The sequence below is a fragment of the Platichthys flesus genome, chromosome 11 (genome assembly GCF_949316205.1).
Source record: "Platichthys flesus chromosome 11, fPlaFle2.1, whole genome shotgun sequence".
NCBI lineage: Eukaryota > Metazoa > Chordata > Actinopteri > Pleuronectiformes > Pleuronectidae > Platichthys > Platichthys flesus.
The window spans coordinates 18,949,601-18,975,759 of record NC_084955.1 but is presented as its reverse complement, the minus strand read 5'-3'; the positions used below and the strand labels follow the sequence as shown (position 1 = coordinate 18,975,759).

The following is a 26,159-nucleotide window of genomic DNA, read 5'->3' as shown; positions in this document are numbered from 1 at the left end:
TGTGAAGAGGTAAACTGCTGATTGTCCATCTGCTATTATAACATCGACAGCTTTAAACTTCCTATACTCTTTATATACTCATCATATCACTAATATTGAATTGAATAAATCACACAACCTTGACTTTACTACAAGGTCAGAAGATAGTGTCACAAAATAATGGAGAAGACTAATGAATTACTGTCTTTTTACAACGGCCAACCAGCTCTGTTTCAGGCCACATATATTATTTTTAGATTCATATGAGGGCACCCTAACCTTTGAACTTTGATCAGTTAATCGCTGAGTCCAAGTGACCACTGGTCAAAATTGAGATAAATTCCCTCAAGGCAAACTTGAGATATCATGTTAAATAGGCCAAACCCATATCAGAATCAGAAAGGATGTATTGCCAAGTAGGTTTACACCTACCTGGAATTTTCTTTGGTAAAAAAGGTGCATACATTGAACATAAAACATAAAAACACAATAAGTTCTTCACATAAGAAGGAGATAACTATATATAAAACAAAACAAAAATATATACAAGATATAAAAAGTTAAATAAAAAGTTAAATGCAAAACAGGAGAGAAAGTTAGATGTGCAATATGCAATATTTTGTTATTTGTGTTAATGTAACACAGACTTGAGGCGTGGGGGCGGGATAAGAGTCCAAGTCAGATGGGGGTCGCAGGCCTTGTTGATAAGGCCAACTGCAGCCGGGAAGGAGCTGGTCTTGTGGCATGAGGTTTTGGTCCTGATGGACCACAGCCTCCTGAAACAACCCCAGAAAAACTTTGACTCAAACTTACTGAGTACAGAGATGAATGCAGGCTGAGATGTCTGACTTCTCTTAGTTTTGGTGTTAAAGGCCTGACAGCTGTAGTTCCCAGTCTGGTTCATATTCATGTTGAGCAGTGGGAGCTCTGGTCCAGAAACAGACAGTCCAATCCACTGAAAGTGAGCAGGAGGACTGGAGACAGCTGAGCACGTCAGGTTGACGTTCGAGCCGTCCTCATAATAATGTTCAGATGGAGACAGATTTAAACGTGTATTTTCTGGGCCAACTGAAAGTAAAGCAAACAACAGAGAAGAAAATCAACAAGATGTAACGTTAGTTGCAAGAGAAAGAAAAGGCGCAGGGCCCACACCCTGACTCATAGTGAGGTGCAGGTTATTCACTCACAGCTGACGGAGAGGAACACTGGATCACTGGTGCCGGTACTGATAGGATTTACCACACGACACCTGAACGTTACATGGTCGTAACGGGTCACATTGAAGATAGTGAGATTGGAGCCCCCATCAGTGAGCTGAACTCTGTCGCTGGCTGTGACCTCCGAGCTGCCGTTCAGCCAGAGGAAGGAGAGCGAGGATCCAGAGGAGGAGCAGGACAGATGGACGGAGCGGATGAACTCTACCAAGTCTAGGCTGCTGGTTGTTATCATCACATTGGAGACTGGCTCTGTGGGCGGAGGAGATAAAGGGGAAACAAATGTAAAAGCAAACAATGACGAGGAATGACTTCCATCTGAACAAATAAATTGTGTAAGATAACAGCTTTAAATCTTAGGTTTGTAACCCTGGAAAAGATCGCAGGAGCAGGCTACCGATACATCTGACCCCCCCCCCCCCCCCCCCCCCCCCATCAGTCGTCAGTTCAAGTTATCGTTTCTGACTTGTGAAGACTCCGATCAAACCACATAATTTCAATCTTCATATTATATATACAAAAACACAACAGTGGAGTAGTTATGTTCAAGAGCAAACCACCATCTGTGACACACATTTATTTTTTCTAATCTTCAACCAAACCTTGACATCATTATTTCACCGTAATTTTCCAATACGCCAGAGAGAGAGGCACTTCTCCCCTCAACCAACTTCTCCTCTCACCAACTTCTCCTCTCCTCTCTAACTTACAGAGTGACAGCAATTCTAGCCTTTCACGGATGTGCTGTTGGGATGGGTGATGCAAGTAGAGGAGGATATACTGGGATGTTGTGGGAGACATCTTCAGACTTGGGGTCGATAATTGCTCATGTTAATCTGTTAGCGTTTGTTTATTGTTCCACCTTCTGTTCTCCTTGATGCATCAAGTCTACATTAAAATCTTCTGAATAAGACATCAGCTGCTGCCTGAGTCCTTCTTCCACCAGCTTTCAGAAAACTTCCAGAACAGTTATGGGGCCTTGTGCATTCTCCTCTGCGATCATAGAATTTAAGGGGTTCTCAAAAAATTGTCTTTGCTGTGGACTAAAATCAGCCACTGTCTGAGGCTGCCTAGACTGCTTTGCCCTGTTGACACGCCCCTAACCAGCAAAGGTCCTTTGTTGAACTAACTCCCACATAGTTTAGTTTTAACTTTTTTCCCAAAACAAAATCATTTTTAAAAACATAGATTTTTTTGCCTTTCAACCATTGTATGAAAACATTAGATGTTGCATTCAGTGATTGTTTGGGAGACTTTAGTCCTGGTGGTGGAAGGAGATGTATCAGTAACAGCAGGGAGGCCACTACTCTTTACTCATTGGTGTTAGTTCTTCAGGTCTCACAGCTGCATCTGTAGATAATTGAAATGAAGCCATGTGAGACTAAAAACTGTCCCAATAATCTAAACAGTATTTTGTAGAGGTCAATAAAAGTTTCAATAAGCTTCTTTATAATAACATATGGGACTTAAAAGATTCTGTTTTCAATGAAAATGCATAATTTTTTAGTTTGCGGAGACAAACACACACATTTATTGCTGGAATTGAATATGTGCTCACCATATATCATCAGTCTGGTGTTTCCTGTTTGAGATGAACCGTCAGATGTTACAATGGCAACTACGTATTCTCCACTGTCATGAAGAGTCAGATTCCTGAGCTCCAGGGATCCAGTAGACATGAAGAGGGTGATCCTGCCAACATAGCCTGGTGTAGTTCTATTCGTACCTGTGAATGTTATTATGTTAAGAGTTTCAAAGTTCCAGATCACAGTGTCGGTAGTCACAGGTGGATCTTGTGGCATCAGCTTTGTGGTGAACAGCACCTTCCCTCCTACAGGTGCATTCAGCAGATCGTCAACCAACACCCCACCGCCTTCACACAAACCTGGAGGAGACAAATTAATAACGGAACCTTAAAGGAGACTTTGTATCATTAACTATTGAAAGTCTCTTTTAATTTCTTGAAGTCTTATAATCCAGATTGTTTTTGATTTAGTTGAAAACAGTTGTCATACTAATTCATACTAATGTTGGTTAAAAAAAACAAAGGTTAACACGACTTTTCTACAACCACAAAACAGTGAATATGTCAAAGGTCTTGCTTCTTACCTGTAAAGGTCGCACAAAGAACACAAAGTGAAATCAACAGGTTCATTGTTCCCTCTTACTGCGACGTGCAGATGAGAAGAGCTCAACACTGACACTGTTCCAACAACCTTTGCACCATGAGAGCAACCCAATGAAACTGAAGCAACACATTCATGTCTGTGGTGGAGAGGCTGCAACATGTCTCCCTCTTCTGGTGAAACTTGAACATCAAGGATCACCAGGGAAAAATAGGATTGACAATTATATGAATATTTTTAAAAACACATTATATGAAAAGTATTTTCTGTCCTTCTAACGAAAACTATAATATTTTGTATATTGAACTTCATGATAGTAAGTTCCTTTTCAATCAATCCCAGTAAACAGGAAAAAGTGATACTTAATCAGATCAACTCCTGGAGTAAGTTTAAATAAGATGGAAGAGGTTTCATTTCTATAATCTCACCTTCAATACAAAATACAAATTTTGAGTCTTGAGAATAATTGGTAGTAAGGTCTAAAAGTAGTTTGGTAAATCTTGATATCTGAAACTGCTCAGATATTAACATTATATTATTAATAATCATAGAAAAAAGGCTGACTGTAAATTGCTGTGAATCTTCCTCCATTCTCTCCCCCCATTTCCTGCTTTCTTAACTGTACGTAAAGTAGAAATGCCATAATAAGTATGTTAAAAAAAGCCTGAGCTTATAGTTTACACTGTCACAGACAAACAAGTGTGCACAGTACTGAACATTCCACCAGGAAGCGCCCTTGTGCTGCAACAGAGCTTCAGTCAACAGTAGAAAGATAATCACAGTTCAGAAGAAGACAATAGCAACTGGAACACTGGAAAGTGTTCAAGGACAACTGATTGGCAGAGTTAGTAGGAGTAGGTGTCATTTACCTATTTTAATCTATTCAGACATTATCTACACTACTCGTTCTTTTAAGTTCAAAGTCACCAGATTCATAGTGTTGTTTTTGGTAACAGCTGCCAACTACGTATACAGGTCAACACCAAACAGCAGACAATAATAAGTTAGGGACTCTTTGACAGAGTTTCATCTCATTTTCTCACAAGGCTTATAAGAAGGGTTTTGTGAGGTCAAAGTGACCTCGATCATTGACTTTTGACTTTGATTCTAATTTGTTCTTCCTTGAATCGGAGTGAAGGTTGCTGGAAACATTTGAAGGAGTTCTTTTGAGGTGTTCTTGAGACATTGTGTTCAGAGGAAGAGGCCGGACGCCTGGCTGTCGATGTGGAGACATAATGAAGTTCTTCTTTAAAACCACAGGTTTCTCAAACAGTTGCCACATTTAAAACATAACATGTTTTGCAATTAATCAGGTGTTTTTGGACCAATTGAAGGAAGTGAAAACAATGACCTCCTGCCTCTCAATGGGTTAGGGCATATTATTATTACAATACAAACACAATTACAGATTTGTTCAGACTTCAGATTTCAGATCAGATACCATTAAGTCACTCCGTCTATACATTTATATTTAAAACCTCCCAGACATCTACACAGAAACATACTGTCAGGGCACAATACTGAGGTGTCAGATCTGACACCTGACATCTACAAACTGAACTTGCCCTAAGAAGCATCAAGTTGTGCTGTGTTGAGAAACTGAATTATTTTTTATTGCATATGAAACCATGTATGGTGTTAGAAATGAACCATGTCAACTAGCTTCTCTTTTTCTAATACGCTTTTCAAGTTAGTTACTGTTTCTTCTGAGGCTTCCTGGTGAAAACACCTTATCATCTATTTAACAACTAACTTATTGACATTTACTATAAACCTGTGCTGATTGAGGCCACAGGTTTTCCTTACCTGAGAATTGTGGCATTTATTGCACATGTATAAAAAACAACCTCTTGGAGATTATTACAATGTTGACTATCAACTCTTGTTTTTCTTTACATTAAAGTTAAACTTTGGAGAATTCCCTCTACATGTCAAAGATAGGTCATAGCAGTGTCAACACTATGCAAAAATCGATGACACCAATTTTAACTAACATTTGCATTCACAGAGCGCAGATAAAGCAATAAACCAAACTATTGGAAAACCGTTACAGATTATACAAACAAACAAAGGACAGGGAAGTGTGTGTTGGTATCGTGACACTTTAGCTGCCTCTCTTCCACCGTATCCACTGGGATCAGGTCATTGGGTCTTGAGCATCAGTCTGTGCACAGTTTGCACCGGACTGTGGAGCGGCTTCGTTCATTTGCTCCACATGAGCGTCAGTGGAGGATGCTGCGGGATCCCTGTTCTTCACTTTGACCTCAGGATTATGAGGAGGAGATTTTCTCTAACTCCAGCTGCACCGTCCCACCATCTTGGTTCCTTAAGGAATCAATGTTTTCGTAGGTCCCATCCTGCAAAAGATGATAAAGTGAGCCTATAAAAATATATGTTTGGCAACTGTGAATAACTGCTTCCCTGGTGTAAAGTTGGTTTGTCAGCTGACATAGGGTGAGACCTTATCAAAGGGACAGTATACAGACACAAACAACCATTCACACTCACACCTACTGACAATCTAGAGTCTCCAATTAGCAAAAGCGAGGGAAACCCGGGGAACCTGGAGGAAACTCAAGCAAAAGCACAAACAACCATAACCCCTAACCCTAACCCCACCCCTAACCGTAACCGGGGCAATGTGGCCTAGGGGGTAAAGCGGGCGTTCTCCAACAAGAAGGTTGCCGGTTTAATCCCCACTCTTCCCCATCTGCATGCCGAAGTGTCCTTGGCAAGATACTGAACCCTTAAATGGCCCCTCATAAATGTTGAGTGTACTAAAAATGTAAGTCGCTTTGGACAAAAGCGTCAGCTAAATGTAATGTAATGTAATGTAAACCAGGGGTAGGCAACCTTTACTATCGAAAGAGACATTTTGCCCCCTCTTCCCCCAAATAAAATCTGTCTGGAGTTGCAAAACATATTCCATAACACAGGTTATATATATAGTTATACAATATTTATATAAAAACTATAGTTTGTTGCATTTATTAAATTATAGAACGACAATAAAAAATAGGTGGAGATTTTATTGCTATTTTTTTCGCTGTTACAAAAAAGGAAAACACAACACTTGTATGAAGAGCAGAACCAAATACATGTGTAGGCCTACTTTGAAATAAATGAAACACAGAACTATGCTTTTTTTGCTCATCTCCAGCTTGGTACTTTTCAGCAGATGCTGTGTGCTTGCTCTGGAAATGTCTTTAAACATTCGATTTTTTTGTTGTTTGCCAATTCCTCGCCACACTTCAAGCATACAGGTAAACCTGCATCGTTGGCAGTGAAAGCAAATTAATCTATCCTCGCAGAATTAAACTCTATTTTCCTCCCAGACTTTTCTTTTTTGGGATTTATCCTTTGTTAGTTTACCGAGGCCCGGTCGGAAACTCTAGATTAGCGACCTGCAGGGAAGAGCGCTGGACCGTAGATGTAATAGGATGGGACGCATATTTTAGTTGACGAAATATTAAAACAAAACGTGACAGCAGGTCAGAGACTGGAGGCGGACACCTAAACTGTGGCTCGGTACAAACCACCTGCAGCTTCTGCTCTGATCAAGAAGCTTCTGCACTGATCTCTGAGCAGCTGAGACCAGAGAAACTCTGTGTTTTCCCTGTTTCCACTGATAAGAAGCAGCAGGTGAGTCACTGAGCTCCGTGTCACCCATACTTTGCCCACAAATGTATGAAAGCTAATTGTAAAAAAAAAATATCTAAAGTAAAGATCCTGAACTCTAATTTCAGAATTTCATGCAATTTAATGCACATTGTTTCATACTAGGATTACAGTTAATACAGTTATAATTAATTTAGGATTTTGTGAGATGCAGAATTGTAGCTTTTGCCCTTTTATGCCTCTAAAACACAACAAAGACATAACATGGACTGAATCCCATTGGAGTAAAGTCAGCTACTTTAATTAAAAAACTGCATGTCGTTTTTTCCCCTTTTACTTCACATTTATTGGAGTATTGACATATTCAATGACGGCTTGATATTTTAAAGTTGAACTGAAACTTCTGAGCTTCTTGAGTGAAAGTGAACCCACTATTGAATTTTACCTGATTACGTGACGATGCCACACTGTTCTGGATTCCAGCTCCTGTAGAACCTGGAGAAGAAACAGTGATAAGAGGAAATCAATCAAGGGAGTAAATAATAATGCATAAATTCACAAACTTGTTATAAACTCACCTGTTCTGGTGTCTCCATGAGACAGATTTTTGGGCTGTTTTCTGTTTAGAGGGTGTGAGTCATTATTATATACAGTCATGCATTATCTGAGCTGCAAAAACGAAGTTTGACATTAGCAAATTCAAATTGTAGTTCTTGGTTACAGTAATAAAATTAAAATATAGTATCTTGAGTTAATCATTTAACTCAAGATACACATATTATGAAAATTCCACTTTTGTAGTGCTTCTAGACCTTAATTTGGGTATCTGGCATGTCTACCGTCCCAAAAACTCTCGAAAAAACAGAGACCGTGCCGACGGAGCCGGGCCGGTGGGCCGGACTCCTTCGGAGGCTACCTGAGCCTCCGGAGCCCCCCCCCCCCTTCCACCAGAGGCCAACTTGGGCTGGGCTGCTCGCGGAAGCTCCCCGCCAGTAACATCCAGAGCTGCCGCTGAATGGGGGGTGGGGCACTCAAAACAGGTCAATCTTTAAAAAGATGCTGTTTTAAATGATCCCTGTGGTATTGTGACCAAAATATGTTACAGACATTTCATTAAGACCCCAAGGAACCATATCAACTGTGGTAGAATGGGCATATGATGGGTCCTTTAAAGTAAAAAAAAACATGTTTTGTACGTGAAGAGTAGACGTTAAACTTATCAACTTCCAGCATTGTGTGTCATGACTTGGCTAAGACACAAACACACCAATCGGGGAATTATTACAAAGCTGTTGGTCACTTACCTTCTTCGAGAAACAAAATACCATCCACCAGCACAAAGTCCAACGAGGAGACAGCAAGCAAATTTTATTCCATTAATGCAACCAGAGTTACAACTTGGAGGTCGTTTGACTAAATCAAAAAGAGAAATCATTCGAACATGATTTAAAATTGTCAAACTATCTAAGATGAGTTTTATCTTCAGATGAGTTGATATAGCTAGGTATAATAATGTGAGCCTGTTGTCATTTGTATATTCACAACTTGTTACCAAACACAGTGACCTTGATCATTGACTTTTGACTTTGATTCTTCCTAATTTGTTCTTCCTTAAATCTGAGTGAAGGTTGCGGCCAAATTTGAAGCAATTCCGTTGAGGTGATCTTGAGACATTGTGTTCAGAGGAAGAGGCCGGACGACTTGCTGTCGATGTGGAGACATGATGAAGTGTTTCTTTAAAACCACAGGTTTCTCAAACAGTTGACACATTTAAAACATAAAGTGTTTTTGTAGTTAGTCGGGTGTTTATGAGCCAACTGAAGGAAATTAAAACAAGCTCAGTTTTTTGTAGGAAATAGATTCCTTTTTTAGCCCTGAAACAAACCCAGAAAAACTTTGACTCAAACTTACGTAGCACAGAGATGAATGCAGGCTGAGATGTCTGACTTCTGTTTGTTTTGTTGTTAAAGGCCTGACAGCTGTAGTTCCCAGTCTGGTTCATATTCATGTTGAGCAGTGGGAGCTCTGGTCCAGAAACAGACAGTCCAATCCACTGAAAGTGAGCAGGAGGACTGGAGACAGCTGAGCACGTCAGGTTGACGTTCGAGCCGTCCTCATAATAATGTTCAGATGGAGACAGATTTAAACTTGTTTTTTCTGGGCCAACTGAAAGTAGAACAACAGCAGAGAAGAAAATCAACAAGATGTAACGTTAGTTGAAAGAGAAATGAAAAGGCGCAGGGCCCACACCCTGACTCGTAGTGAGGTGCAGGTTATTCACTCACAGCTGACGGAGAGGAACACTGGATCACTGGTGCCGGTACTGATAGGATTTACCACACGACACCTGAGCGTTACATGGTCGTAACGGGTAACATTGAAGATAGTGAGATTGGAGCCCCCACCAGTGAGCTGAACTCTGTCACTGGCTGTGACCTCTGAGCTGCCGTTCAGCCAGAGGAAGGAGAGCGAGGTTCCAGAGGAGGAGCAGGACAGATGGACAGAGCTGATGAACTCTACCAAGTCTAGGCTGCTGGTTGTTATCGTCACATTGGAGACTGGCTCTGTGGGCGGAGGAGATAAAGGGGAAACAAATGTAAAAGCCAACACCACAATGACGAGGAATGATTTCCATCTGAACCATGAAAGTTATAGCTGATGTTTGACCACCATCTGTGACACACATTTATTTTGTCTTATCTTCAACCAAACCTTGACATCATTATTGTACAGGAACTTTCAAATATGCCAGACAGAGAGGCACCAACTTCTCCTCTCACCAACTTCAACTTTTTTGCGTATTTTATCAGTGGCAGGATGTAAGGACATAATCTGATTTAGGAATGCATACTTTAGACCTAACTATCCAATAATATGCAAACACCTACATGGAGAGTGACAGCATTTCTAGCCCTTCATGGATGTGCTGTTGGGATGGGTGATGCAAGTGGAAGATATACTGGGATGCTGTGGGAGACATCTTCACATTTGGGGTCAATAATTGCTCATGTTAATCTGTTAGCGTTTGTTTATTGTTCCACCTTCTGTTCTCCTTGATGCATCAAATCTACATTAAAATGTTCTGCATAAGACATCAGCTGCTGCCTGAGTCCTTCTTCCACCAGCTTTCAGAAAACTTCCAGAACAGTTATGGGGCCTTGTTGCATTCTCCTTTACGATCATAGAATTGAAGGGGTTCTCAAAAAATTGTCTTTGCTGTGGACTAACATCAGCCATTGTCTGGGGCAGCCTAGATTGTGATGCCAGGCAATTGTCTGCTTTGCACTGTTGACACGCCCCTAACCAGCAAAGGTCCATTGTTGAACTAACTCCCACATCGTTTTAGTTTTAACTTTTCCCAAAACTAAAATCATTTTTGTAAACTTTTGCCTTTCAACCATTGTATGAAAACATTAGATGTTGAATTCAGTGATTGTTTGGGAGACTTCAGTCCTGGTGGTGGAAGGAGATGTATCAGTCACAGCAGGGAGGCCACTACTCTTTACTTATTGTTGTTATTTCTACAGGTCTCACAGCTGCATCTGTAGATAATTGAAATGAAGCCATGTGAGACTAAAAACTGCCCCAATAATCTAAACAGTATTTCTAAGAGGTCAATAAAAGCCTCAATAAGGAAAAACACACACATTTATTGCTCGAATTGAATATGTGCTCACCATATATCATCAGTTTGGTGCTTCCTGTTTGAGCTTCACCGTCAAGTGTTACAATGGTAACAGTGTATTCTCCACTGTCATTAAGAGCCAAATTCCTGAGCTCCAGGGATCCAGTAGACATGAAGAGGGTGATCCTGCCTTCATACCCTGGTGTAGTTTTATTCACATGTGGGAGCGAGGTTATTATGCTTTGAAGAGTTTCAAAGCTCCAGATCACAGAGTTGAAAATCACAGGTGGATCTTGTGGCGTCAGGTTTGTGGTGAACAGCACCTTCCCTCCTACAGGTGCATTCAGCAGATCGTCAACCAACAGCCCTGCGCCTTCACACAAACCTGGAGGAGACAAATTAATAACGGAACCTTAAAGGAGACTCTGTATCATTAACTATTTAAAGTCTCTTTTAATTTCTTGGAGTCTTATAATCCAGATTGTTTTTGATTTAGTTGAAAACAGTTGTCATACTAATTCATACTAATGTTGGTTAAAAAAAACACGACTTTTCTACAACCACAAAACAGTGAATATGTCACATGGTCTTGCTTCTTACCTTTAAAGGTCGCACAAAGAATGCAAAGTGAAATCAACAGGTTCATTGTTCCCTCTTCCTGAGACGTGCAGATGAGAAGAGCTCAACACTGACACTGTTCCAACAACCTTTGCACCATGAGAGCAACCCAACGAAACTGAAGCAACACATTCAAGTCTGTGGTGGAGAGGCTGCAACATGTCTCCCTCTTCTGGTGAAACTTGAACATCAAGGATCACCAGGACAAAATATACAAGTGACAATTATATGAATATTCTTTAAAATACATCATATGAAAAGTATTTTCTGTCCTTCTAACGAAAACTATAATATTTTGTATATTGAACTTCATCATATTTAGTTCCTTTTCAATCAATCCCATTAAACAGGAAAAAGTGATACTTAATCAGATCAACTCCTGGAGTAAGTTTAAATAAGATGGAAGAGGTTTCATTTCTATAATCTCACCTTCAATACAAAATACAAATTTTGAGTCTTGAGAATAATTGGTAGTAAGGTCTTAAAGTAGTTTGGTAAATCTTGATATCTGAAACTGCTCAGATATTAACATTATATTATTAATAATCATAGAAAAAAGGCTGACTGTAAATTGCTGCGAATCTTCCTCAATTCTCTCTTCCCATTTCCTGCTCACTTTACTTTAAGTTAATTTGAAATGCCATAATAAGTATGTTAAAAAAAGCCTGAGCTTATAGTTTACACTGTCACAGACAAACAAGTGTGCACAGTACTGAACGTAGGTGAAGCTTTTATTGAGGATAATGATTCCTTTTCACTTTTGCCTTATTTCTAAAATATTATGAGTCATGAAATGTTTTAATCCTGGTTCAACCATGGAAAACACACAAAGTTCCGTGAGTGTGTTTATATATACTATCAGCATTTAGCTCAAAGAAAGTCTGTGCCTACTAAGTGTCCATCTCAGAGAGCTGTAGTCTCTCTCACGATGAGCTGATGAAGGATCGTTATCATCATTTCTGATATTCAGTTGTTTTATTAGCTTACGTAAGTCAGTGCGACAACAATAATCAAAGGTGAGTGTAGGTAATAATTAAGCATGGCAGGCCTGTGGACATCTTGATGACATTTCATTTATTACAGATAATCTTCAGGGCAGTTGTTCCATTGTGGCACTAACACAGGAGCCAGAAGGTCACACAACATCAGAAGAGGACCAAACTGACAATACACCATGAAATACTCACTTCTCTGGTCAGCCACACTGGTGCTTCTGTCCTCAGGTAAGACTTTGGGAATATTGATCAAATGTCTCATCGATAGAATTAAAAGTTGTGACATGTTGGTTGATACGTGCATGTCTCAGCAGGTCTCTGCCATGGAGCCGGTTTCGTCACTGTTGACGTCCTTCGTGGGATAACAGGAGGGAGCGTGACCTTCACAACATCTGTGAAACCGACCACAGAGCCGTTCCTGGCACTGACCTGGGGCTTCAACGGCACCACCAATGTGATCACTTCCACCACTGCGGACGTCGTGGGACAAGGCTACGAGAACCGGGTTGAAGTGGATAAATCCACTGGATCTCTGGTGCTGAGACATCTGACAGAGAAAGACAGCGGAGAATACGAGTTGATGATCATCCCAAATGGAGGAGAGCAGATTCAAGGAACTGCCAAGCTGGAAGTATTGAGTAAGTGAGATGTACGAATCCAAAACCTCTTTAAAAAGGTTCAAATAATGCTTGTGTTTTATCGATGTGTTTGGAATGACAAGTCTGAGTCTAAGGACACATTAGGTCACATTGCTTGGTTTATGGTGTCTCATCGTCTTTTCATTTGATGTATTCCTTTGTGCACAGCCCCAGTGTCAGAACCCACCATGGCCTGTCCCACAGGGAACTTAATAGAGGGCAAAACCTCTGTGAAACTAGCCTGTGATGCCAACGGCTTGGTGAGCAGAGAGTGGATGAAAGATGGAAAACCTGTTGCTCCTGGAGGCAGATTCAGTTTTCACGAGGGCAACAGAGTGTTGTCCATCAGCCCAGTGGACCGGATGGATACTGGAGGGTTTCTCTGCAACGTCAGCAATGATATCAGTTTTGAAACAACCAATTGCAGTCTCAAAGTCTTCTGTATGTACTTTAATTTCTACTTTATTAACATTCAGCTGCTCAAGCTCCTTTTTTTCAGCCTTCTTAAAGATCTCTTTCCTCATCCGTGCAGATGGACCTGACAGACCGATAATCGATCAGACGCCAATCGGAGCAGAGCTGGAGGATAGGGTCACTCTGAGGTGCTCTGCTGACTCACTGCCAAAGGCGACTTACTACTGGAGATTCAAACACATGCTGATGTACGGGCCTGTGCACTTCATCCACGAGATGGAAGAGAGGCACCTGGGGAAGTACACCTGCACCGCCCAAAACTCTGTCACTGGTCTGGAGACCTCTGAGGTCCACAAACTGCATGGTACTTAAGCTCTCTTTCTCTCTTTTGCATGCCGTGGATCTGTTTGTGGAGTAATGTCTTTCTTTTTCTGATCCAGACTCATCCACTGCCATCAGTGGTTCTATTTCCACAATGGTTTGCACTGTCCTGAGCTTGGTGGGACTCATGTTGATGTAAAGACTGCATTGTGTCTGTGGATATAGACTCAACACTTACATCTGTAGAATATTACTGCTCTGCCCCATCGAGTTTCTAATGTGGATGAAATGTAAAATAATAAATGACTAATCAATAATCTTTTGTATTTGTATTATCTCCAGTTCTTTGGTTATACTAAACTGTGGCAGTCGTTATTATTTTTAATTGTATTCATTGAGTCACAGCCTTGTTACAATGTCTTTATATTCTATAATCAAACAAATAAATGATATTTTATTGTTTTTTTGATACAAATCCAGTTTTAATAAATAAATCTTCACAATACGCGACTTCCCAGGTTTGTTCCAGTTTCATTCAACCTTCAACAACATGATAACATGTCTTATGCTGTTTCACACCAGCAGCAGCCTGATAACATCTTGTCATGGTGTCACTGTCCTCATAAACACTATCAGGCAACACCCAGCTCTGCTCTCATGTTCCACAAGGATGCGCCCTTGTGCTGCAACAGAGACTCAGCCTAGTGCTGTTTTTGGTCACAGGTGCCAACTGCGTATCAACTCCAAACAGAAGACAACAATAGGTTAGGGACTATTTAACAGTAGTTTCATCTTATTTTACTTCATGTCCAAAGTATAGTATTAATAAAATCATATATCCATATATGTATATAACCAAAAATACTAAATGGACTAATGGTTGATTAGAGTATTTATCAAATTCTAGAAGTAAAAGATCACAATTCAAACCATATAACATATAAGTAGCATAAACCAAACATATAATCAACTCAATGTACAGTACATTCCTTTAATGGTGATTTCGACTAGTTATTGTTTTGCTACTGAAAATGGGAGATAAGTCTTTTTAGAATCTGAACATCCAGTGTCATTTCCTGATGGACCTGTTTTCTTGATTTATACCAACACTTTCTTCACCCTTTAATCCAGTCGTCTGAAGCAGCAACACAAGACAACAAATTTGATTAATTATCCTCTGATAAATTTGTTCTTCCCTTATTCTACCAGCAACATCTGTAATTCAAGTTTTATGACTGTATATCTTTATCTGCAACAACTCACAAGCCGATGGGACTATCACCGTCTTATCACTTTTATCACCTTCCTATCAAACCCTTTATCAAAGTCAGTTGGAATGTTGACAAGCAGCATGAGCTACCTGAAACCCGCCCGTCGGTCAAGGTAGGTGGTCAAAGAGACAACTCTCTGACTTCATCCAGTGGACGAGATAAATGTCTTTACAGCCGTTACATTATATATGAAACACTGTTCGCATAGAAACGTATACCTTTGTGTCTCACAGGTGACATAGATTTAGTTAGTTTTATTTTTTCAGTTGGGAAGTGTTAGCTGCCAGATGGTGGATGGATGCACATAGATCTATATTCTCTCCCAGTGGACTATATAACCCACAGTAGTAAAAAGACAATGCACCTTACAGAAAATCAACGAGAGGAAATTATAAAAATACATAGACGTGCATTGGGAGCCATCACTTTGAAATGACAATGAAATATGAAAACATTAAGAGTCACTTTCTCAGTTAAAAGTTTAAAAGCCTGTTATATAGTTAGTTGAAAAACAGAACAATTGACGGGACAAATGAACTAAAGAGACGGTCAGATTTCTTCACCTCCTCCCTGACGGCAGGAGACAAAACTCTGGGAGAAGCGGGCGTTGAGTTTCCACACAAAGGCCCTTTGCCCCCTGAGTGGCCTTAACTTCACGAACAAGGACAAGGTTATTCAGGTTAGTGCCGGTGTTCTGTTTTAGAGTTCTACAATCCTCCCTGTAGCCTGTTCCTCAGACCTGAGGCCGTCAAACCAGCAGATCATAACATTTTTCTCAAAATCTCCCAAATTGTGCTTTACAGAGAAATCTGAGAAATTAATAATCATCTTTATAGATAAAAAGCACATCATGTACAGAATGTGCTTTCATTACTTTATTACCAGCGAGAACACAGGATTATAAATTAATCAAACCAGTGTAATCAGCAATGAGGAGGCTGCAACATTCTGAGGGAGCCAAGCAAACACTCAGACGCATGTGAAAATGTCAGAGAACAGGAACTACCTGTTACATTTAGTGATCCTGAGACTATAATTAATCAAATAAAAAGATCAACGTCTTTAAGGCAGATGTAAAACAGGTTTTCTCCATCATTACTGTAGGTAAGGAATTAATTGTGAAACTGATTGAAAAGTTAAATATTTGCATTCATTAAAATAAATGTCTTATGAGACCACATTTAAATTCACTATATACAGGTACATGTATTTAGATCTGCACCAAATCGCGCACAAACACACACACACACACACACACAAATATCAGTTCCCTGAACAACTGTTACCTGTTAAAGATAACAAAACAAAAATAGACAATAAACAAACATATAGAGGTGAATACATAACCTGTCAATGAAGCTGATGCAGCAGAAATCATAGTTATAAATTCAAGTAATAATATGGAAATACTGATTTAATTAAACATGCTGCAGCTCACTGTATATGCATACAATTTTAAATCAAAATACTGAGGGTACTTATTGATACTGCAAATGACTGAAAAACTAATAAAGGAAAACATGGTGACACTAACATAATGTTAAAATATTTTGAGGCCACGATACAATTGGCTGTGGACACATATTTCTTTCTACACTTTGCTCAAGTCCGTATTAAGAAAAATACAAGTATTATTTTATTATTCGCTTTCTCGGCTGTTTAATTGATTTTATGAGCTGTTGCCATTTTGTTCTTCGATCAACAACAATTCCTGCTGTGGAACTTTTGTTGTTGATTAATGAAACCAGCGAAGTTTGTGTATGTATCAGATTCAACACAAACCCAACCCACATCATCTGCAAGGCTATAGAGTTCATTGGTTTTCACTGCTGTCGTTCGATCGCAGAGTCCAGGGTTGATCACCAGAGAAGAAGTGCACGGTTCCGCCTCCTCCAGATGTGTTAACATCACCTCCTCTCAGAAAGAAACACTTTCTATGTTCCTGAGGCTGTGATAGATATGGAGACATCTGTGACACTGCTGGTCTTCCTGGGAGCCATCTCAGGTGAGCTTTTATCATTTCAGTATTTAAAAAAGTTTTTCTTTTGCTTGTGAGAAATATTTGACTCCAAAACCACACGATTATTGTCAGCTCATAATTACTCATGTTATTCGGTATTATTCCAACTCAATGTTGATTATAGAGAGCATAAGAATAATGCTTCTTATATATTTTTAATTTTTAATTTCTTATAATCTAAAAGCAGACAATATTGATTCATTAGAAGCATTCAGACTTGCTGTGTTTAGATAATAATTGGTTTTCAAACAAATTTATATTTTGTATAATTCAATTTGGATGATATAAAATTGGTAATGAAAAAATGCAGGAGAACTAAGTTCTCATGTGTTTATGTAAATCTTATCTTGTTAGTAGGAGATTTGAGATAGACAGATAAGCTTTAATAATCTTCGCTCTCTTTGTGTGCGTGTGTGGGTGTGTGTGTGTGTGTGTATTTGTGTGTGTGTGTGTGTGCGTGTGGGTGTGTGTTTACATTTATTACCAAAGAAGTGGTTGCACCTGACTTAGATTTTCTTGCACTAACAGTATTAAAGAGTGGATTTTATTTAATGCTTGTTTTTCAAGTTGTTTACAAGTTCATGTTATTACATATTTCAAGTTATTAAGTGTTGACGTTCTCTCAGTGACCTGTGGCTGTCTCCTCCAGGTGTAATCCATGGAGCTGGCCTGCTGCCCGACAGTCTGACTGCCGTTGTCGGAGAGACAGTGATGTTCACCACCACCGTGACTCCAGCTGAGATAACATTCCTGGTTGTCACCTGGAGTTTTGAGGATAGTCAAGGTTCTAGTGTTAATATAATAACCTCAACTAACGCAGATGTAATTGGACCAGCGTACACCGGCCGGGTGAAACTCTTCAGATCTACTGGATCTCTGGAGTTTAGTAATCTGACCATTAACGACACCGGCAAATACAAAGTCACCATCATACCAACTGGTGGCGCGCAGCAGAAAGGAAGCTGCCGACTGCTGTTAGAAGGTAATTTGATGCATAACTGTCACAATGAAGAACATAACACTGACCACACTATCAACTGGATTAGCAATCAGAAGAGTGTGAACCTCCACTAAGGCCCTAAAGTCCCTTGAAATTCAATCAAGCTGCACCACATTGCACAAACTCATAAATGTCAGTCCCCTAAATATACCAGATTTAGAATCAGAATCAGAATCAGAATCAGAATTCTTTTTATTGCCTTGTATATTTTCACATACAGGAAATTGCCTTGGTGTGGTTGGTGCACTTTACAAACAACAATATAAAAACAACAATATAGAGCAATATAAACATCAATATAAAAAACAACAATATCGAAAAAATAATATATACAGTAAATGTGTTGTGTGCGGTTTTAAGGTGCAAAGATTGGTGGTAGTGCCAATAATGTAGTGTTATAAATTATGTGCGAGGGTGGGGGGGGGGGGGTCAGCAGAGTCAGTGTGATGGGGGGGGCTTGTTTGTGAGCCCCACTGCCATGGGGAAAAAGCTGTTCAGGTGACGCGAGGTTTAGTCTTCCACCTATAGAATTATTGTCTTGGAAATAAGTCTTGGAAATAAGTGAAAACATCAACACCATGGGTCCTTCCATGACATTATATCATGAATACTGTAAGTGCATAAGCGACAAACAGGGAACAACTAGGTAATATTAATAATAACAGATTTTATTTATTTGCACCTTTCAAAGCACTCAAAGTCACTTTCAAGACAGAGATAAAAACAGTCAAAAATAATGCATCAAAAAGATAAATAAAAATAATAGTGAATAAAACCATATTACAGTTATCCATAAGGGTATATTATCCCATCCTGCAAAAGTATAGAATCTTATTTTGTGATTGTTCACTTGCATCTGACACAGACACAATAGATATATTTGCCCTGTACTGGGCATAACACATTTTCATCAGTGGTTGTCATGATTCACTCTTTCATGATTTGTGTTGTGTTTTTAATCCACAGTGCCGGTCTCAAGGGTAACGGTAACACCGAGCAGCAGCACAGACCTGGTGGAGTTCAGCTCCATCCGTCTGTCCTGCTCCGCCTCTGGATCCTCCCTCTCTTACCTCTGGCTGAACGGCAGCTCTGCGATCACAGCCGGCGACGGGGGCTCCGTTCTCACTATAGTCAATGTGACCCGTTTCGACCAGGGACCATTCAGGTGTCACGTGTTCAATCCTGTCAGTAACGGCACCAGTGACCCAGTCAGCCTCTCCATCAGCTGTGAGTCTGGCTGCATGTTCCCTTAAAACCCCAGAGCTGGAGTACATTAGCTTCATGGGGCCTTCATATTGTCATCTGATCATTTATACATTTATACCTTTTTCCTTTATTTTCTAGTATTTTGATTGGTGCACATTCATTCTTCTTCTCTGCAGATGGCCCAGAAAACGTCAGTGTCACACTCAACCCGCCACAAGAATACCACGCGGCAGGGTCCAACGTCAGTCTCTCCTGCTCGGCTGTCTCCAGACCTGCAGCCCAGTATTACTGGTTCCTGAACGGGGACATACTCTCTGAAGCTGGCCCGGAGCTCAGACTGATCCACGTCCAGGAGAGTCAGAGTGGAAGCTACAGCTGTCAGGCCTTCAACAACAAAACTCTGAGATCTCAAACAGCTCAAGTGCCAGCACTCACTGTACTGGGTGAGTCGCCATGAACGTCTTTATATCGATGTGACACGTTATTAAACAAGATGGGGTTTTAGTGTCAACTGGTGGCAGGTGTGTTTCAAGGGACTTTGGGGGCCCCAGGTGAAAGGCACTCTATTGAACCAACCACCCCCCCCCCCCCCGCAACACACATGCCTTTAGACGTTGTAGTCTTCAACCAAACAGTTGAAATTACTAGTGCTAGTGAAGCTAATGAAGCCTTGTTCGGTGGTTTCTAACCATGAACCTGCAGTCTCCTGCATGTTTCCGATTACTGAATTCAAGGGGGTTCTCCAAAAATTGCTGATGCATGTGGACTTACATAACCAGCCATTCTCGGGGACCCCCTCTGAGCTTGGGTCTCCCAAGCATTTGCCTGCCCTGCCTAGCCGGTTGCCAAACCCGTGACTCGTGTTGTCATTGTTTAAAATGCATAAAATGAAAGTGTATCTATTCTTCTCTCACAGTTCCAGTGTCTAATATAGAAATGAACGCCAGCAGCACCGTCATGTTTGAGTTCCACAGCTCCGTCCGTCTGTCCTGCTCCTCCTCTGGATCCTCGCTCTCCTTCCTCTGGATAAACGGCAGCTCCGAGGTCACGGCCAGCGACAGAGTTCAGCTCACAGATGGAAACTCCTCTCTCATCATATACAATGTGACCCGTTATGACCAGGGACCCTTCAGGTGTCGCGTGTCTAACCCTGTCAGTAGCGGCGCCACTGCTCCAGTCAACCTCCTCATCATCTGTGAGTCACTAAGGGACATGTTCCTGATGTTCGATGAAATATGTCTGAGTAACTTTTTGTTATTGTCCTGGTTATTTCTGCATTTGACCGATAGAAAGCACAAGCTGCATATCACATAAACCTTTTTCATCAAGCCACAAACTCTATTAATCTGTGATGTTCCCTTTTGTTGTTGTTACTTCCCTTGTTTTACTGGCGGCCATTTCTTTTTATGTTTTCTCGCCACAGTGGGCCCAGAAAACATTAATCTGACAGTGTCTCCGGCACAAGAGCACCACGATGAGGGGTCAGACGTCCGCCTGACGTGCTCAGCTGTCTCCAGACCTGCAGCGCTCTATTACTGGTTCCTGAATGGAGACAGACTGTCGGATACTGGACCAGAGCTCAGACTGGTCAACATCCATTTGAGTCAGAGTGGAAACTACAGCTGTCAGGCCTTCAACAACAAAACCATGAGGAGTCAAACATCTCAGCCTGTTATTTTATCTGTACTGAAATGTAGGTGTGAGTCAATGCCTAAGATATATAGCACCTAATCAAGATCATCCCTAGGAAACAGTATACATTAAAAAAATATTACAGAGGCTCTTAAGTGCAAAATACAAATGCAAATAAGAAATCACAACCGCATTAACCTATGAAATGTAGGCGCCAACTTTCAAAAGGGGCTGGACACTGGTGCACTGTCCATCTATTCAACAGGAAATGCTGACAAAATGTGATTTGTTGTTTTTATTTTGTTTGTTTGTTGTCGTGTTTCACACTTCAGGGCCACCGTAAAAAAAGAGATATGTCTTAAGATGCTAAAAGGGTGAAAACTATTTTGCTGGATCCGCCCCCTCAAGCAAGTTTTGTGTTGTATTGGCATTGTTTATAATGTGTCCCTGCTACAGAAACAAAGACTTGATTTGTGCTTTCTTTTCATCTTCAGTGACTCCTAACATCTTTATGTCCTCTCCCAGCTAACGTCTCCAATGTGGTGATAACTCCCGACGCCGCAGACTTGATCGAGTTCAACAGCTCCGTACGTCTGTCCTGCTCCTCCTCCGGATCCTCGCTCTCCTTCCTCTGGCTGAACGGCAGCTCGGAGGTCACGGCCAGCGACAGCGTTCAGCTCACCGACGATGGCGCCGCTCTCACCATAATAAACGTGACCCGCTACGACCAGGGACCGCTCAGGTGTCACGTGTTCAACGATTTCAGTAATTCCACCAGTGATCCGGTGAAACTCTCCATCAGCTGTGAGTTGTACTGCCCTAAAGTACACGCTCAGTCTTACATGGCAGCATTTGCATTCAAATACCATCTAGAGCTTTGAAATTGCAAATTGCAAATTTGTTTTGCCTCCATTGCTTTTTATTCTCCTCCTTGCTGTTCCATTGCTGCAGTGCTCGTCTGGTACTGATACCGAGGCTTATATGAATGTAGCTTAATGATACAGTTCTGTATTTGAACGACATAATGGCCTCTTCGTCTTCTGAGCCCGGCTTTATGCTTTTTTCAGCTTTCCTCGAGTTACATTGATTTTATGGGTGATCGTACCGTTTTATGTCTTTTCTCTCCACAGTCGGCCCAGAAAATATTAACCTGAAGCTGTTTCCATCACAACAATTCTATGAAGAAGGATCAGATATAAAGCTGCTCTGCTCGGCTGTGTCCAGACCTGCAGCCACGTATCACTGGTTCCTGAATGGAGAGAGGCTGTCAGCCACAGGACCAGAGCTCCAACTGGTGAAGATTGAGCAGAGTCACAGTGGGAAATACAGCTGTCAGGCCTTCAACAGCAAAACTCTGAGATATGAAACATCTGACCCTGCTGTTGTGTTGATACTGGGTGAGTTATTTCATCCCCTTTTACCACTGGTCACCCACTAACACCTGATAACATCTGGATATAATACAAATTCACTCTTGGGTCAAATGACTCCCTAATCTTGGCATGAAACATATTATATAGATAAAAATAACCTTTTGATTTCTTAGTTTACTGCATAACTCTTTTGTACTCTTTCAATTTGATCCCTTATCGAATATATAAAAAAATGTAATTTGCCGTGCTTCACTGTCAAGAGATGAACATCTAACTGACAATTTGGATATAGTCATCTTGTCCATCAGCTAGCTATCAGTGACCACATATTACATTAATGATGCTGTTAATGGTTTTTGTTGTGTCTTCAACCCAAAGTGCCGGTTGCCAACATCACAGTCACACAGAGCAGCAGCACAGCTTTGTTGGAGTTCCACAGCTCCGTCAGTCTGTCCTGCTCCTCCCCTGGATCCTCGCTCTCCTTCCTCTGGCTGAACGGCAGCTCGGAGGTGACGGCCAGCGACAGAGTTCAGCTCAGCCACGGAGGCTCCAATCTCACTATCTTCAATGTGACCCGCTACGACCAGGGACCGTTCAGGTGCAACGTGTCCAATGGCTTCACTTATGGAATCAGCCAGTCAATGAATATCATCATCCAATGTGAGTTTGTGACTAAGGCGAATAAACATCCCTGAGTTAAATAGATTTAGTTTGGTGGATCTCCATCACATTGCAACACTTATAAATAGCAGTCTCCTAAATATATCTGATTATTTTTGTATATTGGGATTAAGATACATTAACAGTTTGGAAAATGTATTTAAGTGTGTATTTACAGACACACTTAAATACATTTCCCATATTATAAAATCTATATTTGCCAGAAGTGCCTTTTGAGTACTTAAAGCTTTATGTACTCATTTCTTGATTTTTTTTCCATAACAACAAAACAAGGTGAAGAAGAATTGAGTATAAACTAGCAACAGAACCGAAAGCTTCTACAAAAACACCACAAGATCTGATTGATCTGCTCGTGTTGCAGATGGACCTGACAACGTGCACATTGTCGGACCCACATCCACACACACTGGTGTTATCACGATGCTCTACTGCTCCAGTGTTTCTGTCCCACCCGCAAAGTTCACCTGGATGTTTCAAGGAAAACCATCGGCTGTACGAGAGGCTGTGTACGTCATCCAATCAGGAGGAGACTCAGACAGCGGGACGTACACCTGCACGGCTGAGAACACTGTGACAGGGCGGAGTCAAACAGTGCACCACGCTTTAACTGTCACCGGTACGTGAACAACAACGAGACGATTTCAAACTTTTAAATGTTTTCTTAACGAGTTCTTGTTGTTTTTCAGATTTCTCAGACTGTGGCTGCTCAGCTGCTGCTGCCGGAGCGGGCATCCTCGCAGCTGGGTGTTTTCTCATTATTTTGGCTGTGGGCGGTCTATTCGTGTACTGTCTGGTGAGGAAGAGGAGGAGGTAAGCACAAGGCACATGGCACTTACCTATAGCAATTTGTAGTTTGGCTTTCTTGAAGAAAATTGTACTTTCTTGATTCTTGTTGTGGTTTGTACCTTCTTGGTGGAATGCACTAATTGTAAGTCGCTTTGGATAAAAGCGTCAGCTAAATGAAATGTAATAATGCTCTTAAATGTATAATTTATAATTTTCAAAAAATTGTACTTTATATTTCTATATATAGATATTTCTATGTATTAAATTTACATAACTAAATTGATATGTGACATATAAATATTAAATAATTGCATCTATGTATTTCATCTATTGATGGTTAATAGTTTTAATGAAACATGGGGAGAGCGTGGCCTAGGGGATAGAGCGGGTGCTCTGCAACAAGAAGGTTGCCGGTTTGAATCCCACTCTGTCCCATCTGCATGCCTAAGTGTCCTTGGCAAGATACTGAACCCCTAAATGGCCCCTCAAAAATGTTGAGTGTTCTTAAAATGTAAGTCGCTTTGGATAAAAGCGTCAGCTAAATGACATGTAATGTAATGTAAAACAATGGTTATGGCCTCACTTTTCACAGCGAATTAATTAATTGATAGGCTATGTAATGCAATATAAAAATGTATTTGATGGTTTAACTTACAATAATTTAAACATGACGTAAGATTGCAAGTTAATCACATACATAATGTATTTGATCTGTATTTGATGTTGTATGATCACATTTAAAATCACTTTGCACATCTATTAGGTGACAGGTGCATCAGAGAAAAGGGAGTGAAGGTCTAGTACTGAAATGTTTACAAATTATCACTAGGACAGTGTGCAGTTATATTTTTAATAATATATGGCCACATTTAATATTAATTTCTGAGCATTGAACGTTCCTTATGTCTTCACTGCTGACAAATAAGATCTTTCTTTATTTTAGCAGCAATTACCCAGCACGTCACAAACGTAAGTCCTTGTCTCATCTAAACACTGACAATGGAAAGATGTATATCTGAATCATAAAAAAGATCTAATGAAGCTAAACCTCTGTTTTGACCCCTTAGATAAATTAAGTGTGAGGGTGAAGCATTCAGACACGTACAAGATCACAGGAACAGCTAAACAAAGCAATTTGAAGTCCTTCAGCGGTGAGTTTAAAGTTTTTGTTTTTATCGACATACTGTTGATTGTATCATTCCTCATTCTAATCATCTGCAAACTTTACTTCCTGCAGCAGAATTAAAATCTGAAAACCCACAAAGGAAGATTTCTACAAGATTCTAGATGAACTGTTTTCTGCCTCCTTCACTTGGCTAAGTTTGACTTTATTTAAATATAACTTTGATAACTTCCATGTGACTCGATAAATAATGATGGCTCAAATGATTGAATTCAAAGTCACTTTGATTATCTTATAAATATGTAACATATTTCAAAAGCTGTAAATAGTTTCAATAATAGCTATTTCAAGGGATTTTCAAAATAAAATGAAGAAATGTCTATTATATGGTATGTATATAAGTATATATTCAATAAACATTTTTAAAACAGACCAAGGACACTCAGAATCTTCTGTATCACCCAGACGGGCAGTAGAAGTAATAACCGTTAAAATGATCGATCCATCAGTCCATTCCTCCACCCATCCATCCATAATCTTTAGTGCTTCTCATTTGAGGGTCACAGGGGAGATGGAGTCTATCCCAGCGGACATTTGCCATGAGGAGGGGAACACCTTGAAAAAGTTTGCCAGTGAATCACAGGGCCAACACACATAGCCTAACAATCAGTCCTTGCAGTCAATTTAGAGTCTCCAGTCAACCTATTCGCCAATGTGCAGGTCTTTGGACTGAATTACCTGGAGAACACCCCCCACACCCCATGTAAACACAGGAATACTCGCAAACCCCCTCAAAGAAACACCACATCGATTTAAACCGGGAACGTTCTTGCTGCGAGGCGACACTGTTGATGGCAACCTAAAAATATCCCAACCCCATTAAATATACAGGGTGAGACAAACCACTGTCAGACCAGTTTCCCCTCAGCACAACAAACGTGTCGACTCAAGTGGAAAATCACTTTTCCATCAGCTCCATAAATGAATCACTTGTAATGGACTTCACAGAACATTGTCTCAGAGATCATATTTTATGTCTGCGATAAATATTTTATGACACCTGCGTAAAAACAAAGGACCTTTATCAGTTATTTATTGCGGACAGTAGTAATGAATTTGACCCTCAAGCAGATGTGTATCGAGCCGTTCTGGCAGAGAAGTTGAAATCTTATCATCTGTATTATTACAGGTAGGCCTTGACTCAACCACAGGGGGCTGTCAGAGCAGGCCAAGGACAGGGGGAAATTCAGGTCATCTGCTCACGGTGATGTCAAATCAACAAAATATGAATGTTAACATGATCACAGCTACAATTGTCGACGTTCTGTTGATAACACTCCTCGTTCTGATTATCTGCAAACTTTTCCTCCTACGTAAAAAATACGTTTTTTATTGAAATAGTTTTTCCTCACTCTTGCTGAGGGGTAAAGTCGGAGGATGTCACACCTTGTTTAAGCCCTATAAGACAAACTGTGATTTGCGAATATGGGCTATAAAATTTGATTCGACTGACTGAACA

The 26,159-nt window shown here is 40.5% G+C and overlaps 3 protein-coding genes and 1 long non-coding RNA gene across 4 annotated transcripts in view; 2 read left to right on the top strand and 2 right to left on the bottom strand.

Annotated features, from left to right (window-relative positions):
• Window positions 1–11,266, bottom strand: part of LOC133965505 (carcinoembryonic antigen-related cell adhesion molecule 5-like) — a 31,968-nt gene extending 20,702 nt beyond the window's left edge. Inside the window, exons 1-6 of the mRNA XM_062400094.1 lie at window positions 11,163–11,266; window positions 10,615–10,947; window positions 9,223–9,501; window positions 8,849–9,103; window positions 1,167–1,445; window positions 793–1,047 (exon numbers count right to left, since the gene is read on the bottom strand). Coding sequence (XP_062256078.1) covers window positions 793–1,047; window positions 1,167–1,445; window positions 8,849–9,103; window positions 9,223–9,501; window positions 10,615–10,947; window positions 11,163–11,208 — 1,447 coding nt within the window. The 5' untranslated portion in view covers window positions 11,209–11,266. The remainder of the gene's footprint in view (window positions 1–792; window positions 1,048–1,166; window positions 1,446–8,848; window positions 9,104–9,222; window positions 9,502–10,614; window positions 10,948–11,162) is intronic.
• On the bottom strand, window positions 5,619–7,830 carry LOC133965507 (uncharacterized). The gene is made up of 3 exons (XR_009923869.1): window positions 7,516–7,830; window positions 7,383–7,432; window positions 5,619–5,676 (listed from the first exon to the last, which is right to left on the bottom strand). It is a non-coding gene; the product is annotated as an uncharacterized LOC133965507 (long non-coding RNA).
• A 954-nt stretch (window positions 11,267–12,220) lies between the features above and the next one.
• Window positions 12,221–13,859, top strand: LOC133965461 (carcinoembryonic antigen-related cell adhesion molecule 1-like). The gene is made up of 4 exons (XM_062400034.1): window positions 12,221–12,403; window positions 12,490–12,813; window positions 12,982–13,254; window positions 13,346–13,859. The coding sequence occupies exons 1-4, from the start codon at window positions 12,355–12,357 to the stop codon at window positions 13,597–13,599; spliced, it is 900 nt and encodes a 299-aa protein (XP_062256018.1). The 5' UTR covers window positions 12,221–12,354; the 3' UTR covers window positions 13,600–13,859.
• A 2,919-nt stretch (window positions 13,860–16,778) lies between these two features.
• LOC133965391 (carcinoembryonic antigen-related cell adhesion molecule 5-like) lies at window positions 16,779–24,885 on the top strand. The gene is made up of 14 exons (XM_062399915.1): window positions 16,779–16,824; window positions 17,489–17,821; window positions 18,806–19,066; window positions 19,222–19,488; window positions 19,962–20,240; window positions 20,469–20,738; window positions 21,203–21,481; window positions 21,808–22,074; window positions 22,429–22,710; window positions 23,093–23,347; window positions 23,418–23,541; window positions 24,461–24,486; window positions 24,585–24,668; window positions 24,755–24,885. Exons 1-14 carry the CDS (start codon window positions 16,779–16,781, stop codon window positions 24,802–24,804), a joined length of 2,823 nt encoding a protein of 940 aa, XP_062255899.1. The 3' UTR covers window positions 24,805–24,885.
• Window positions 24,886–26,159: the final 1,274 nt, after the last annotated feature.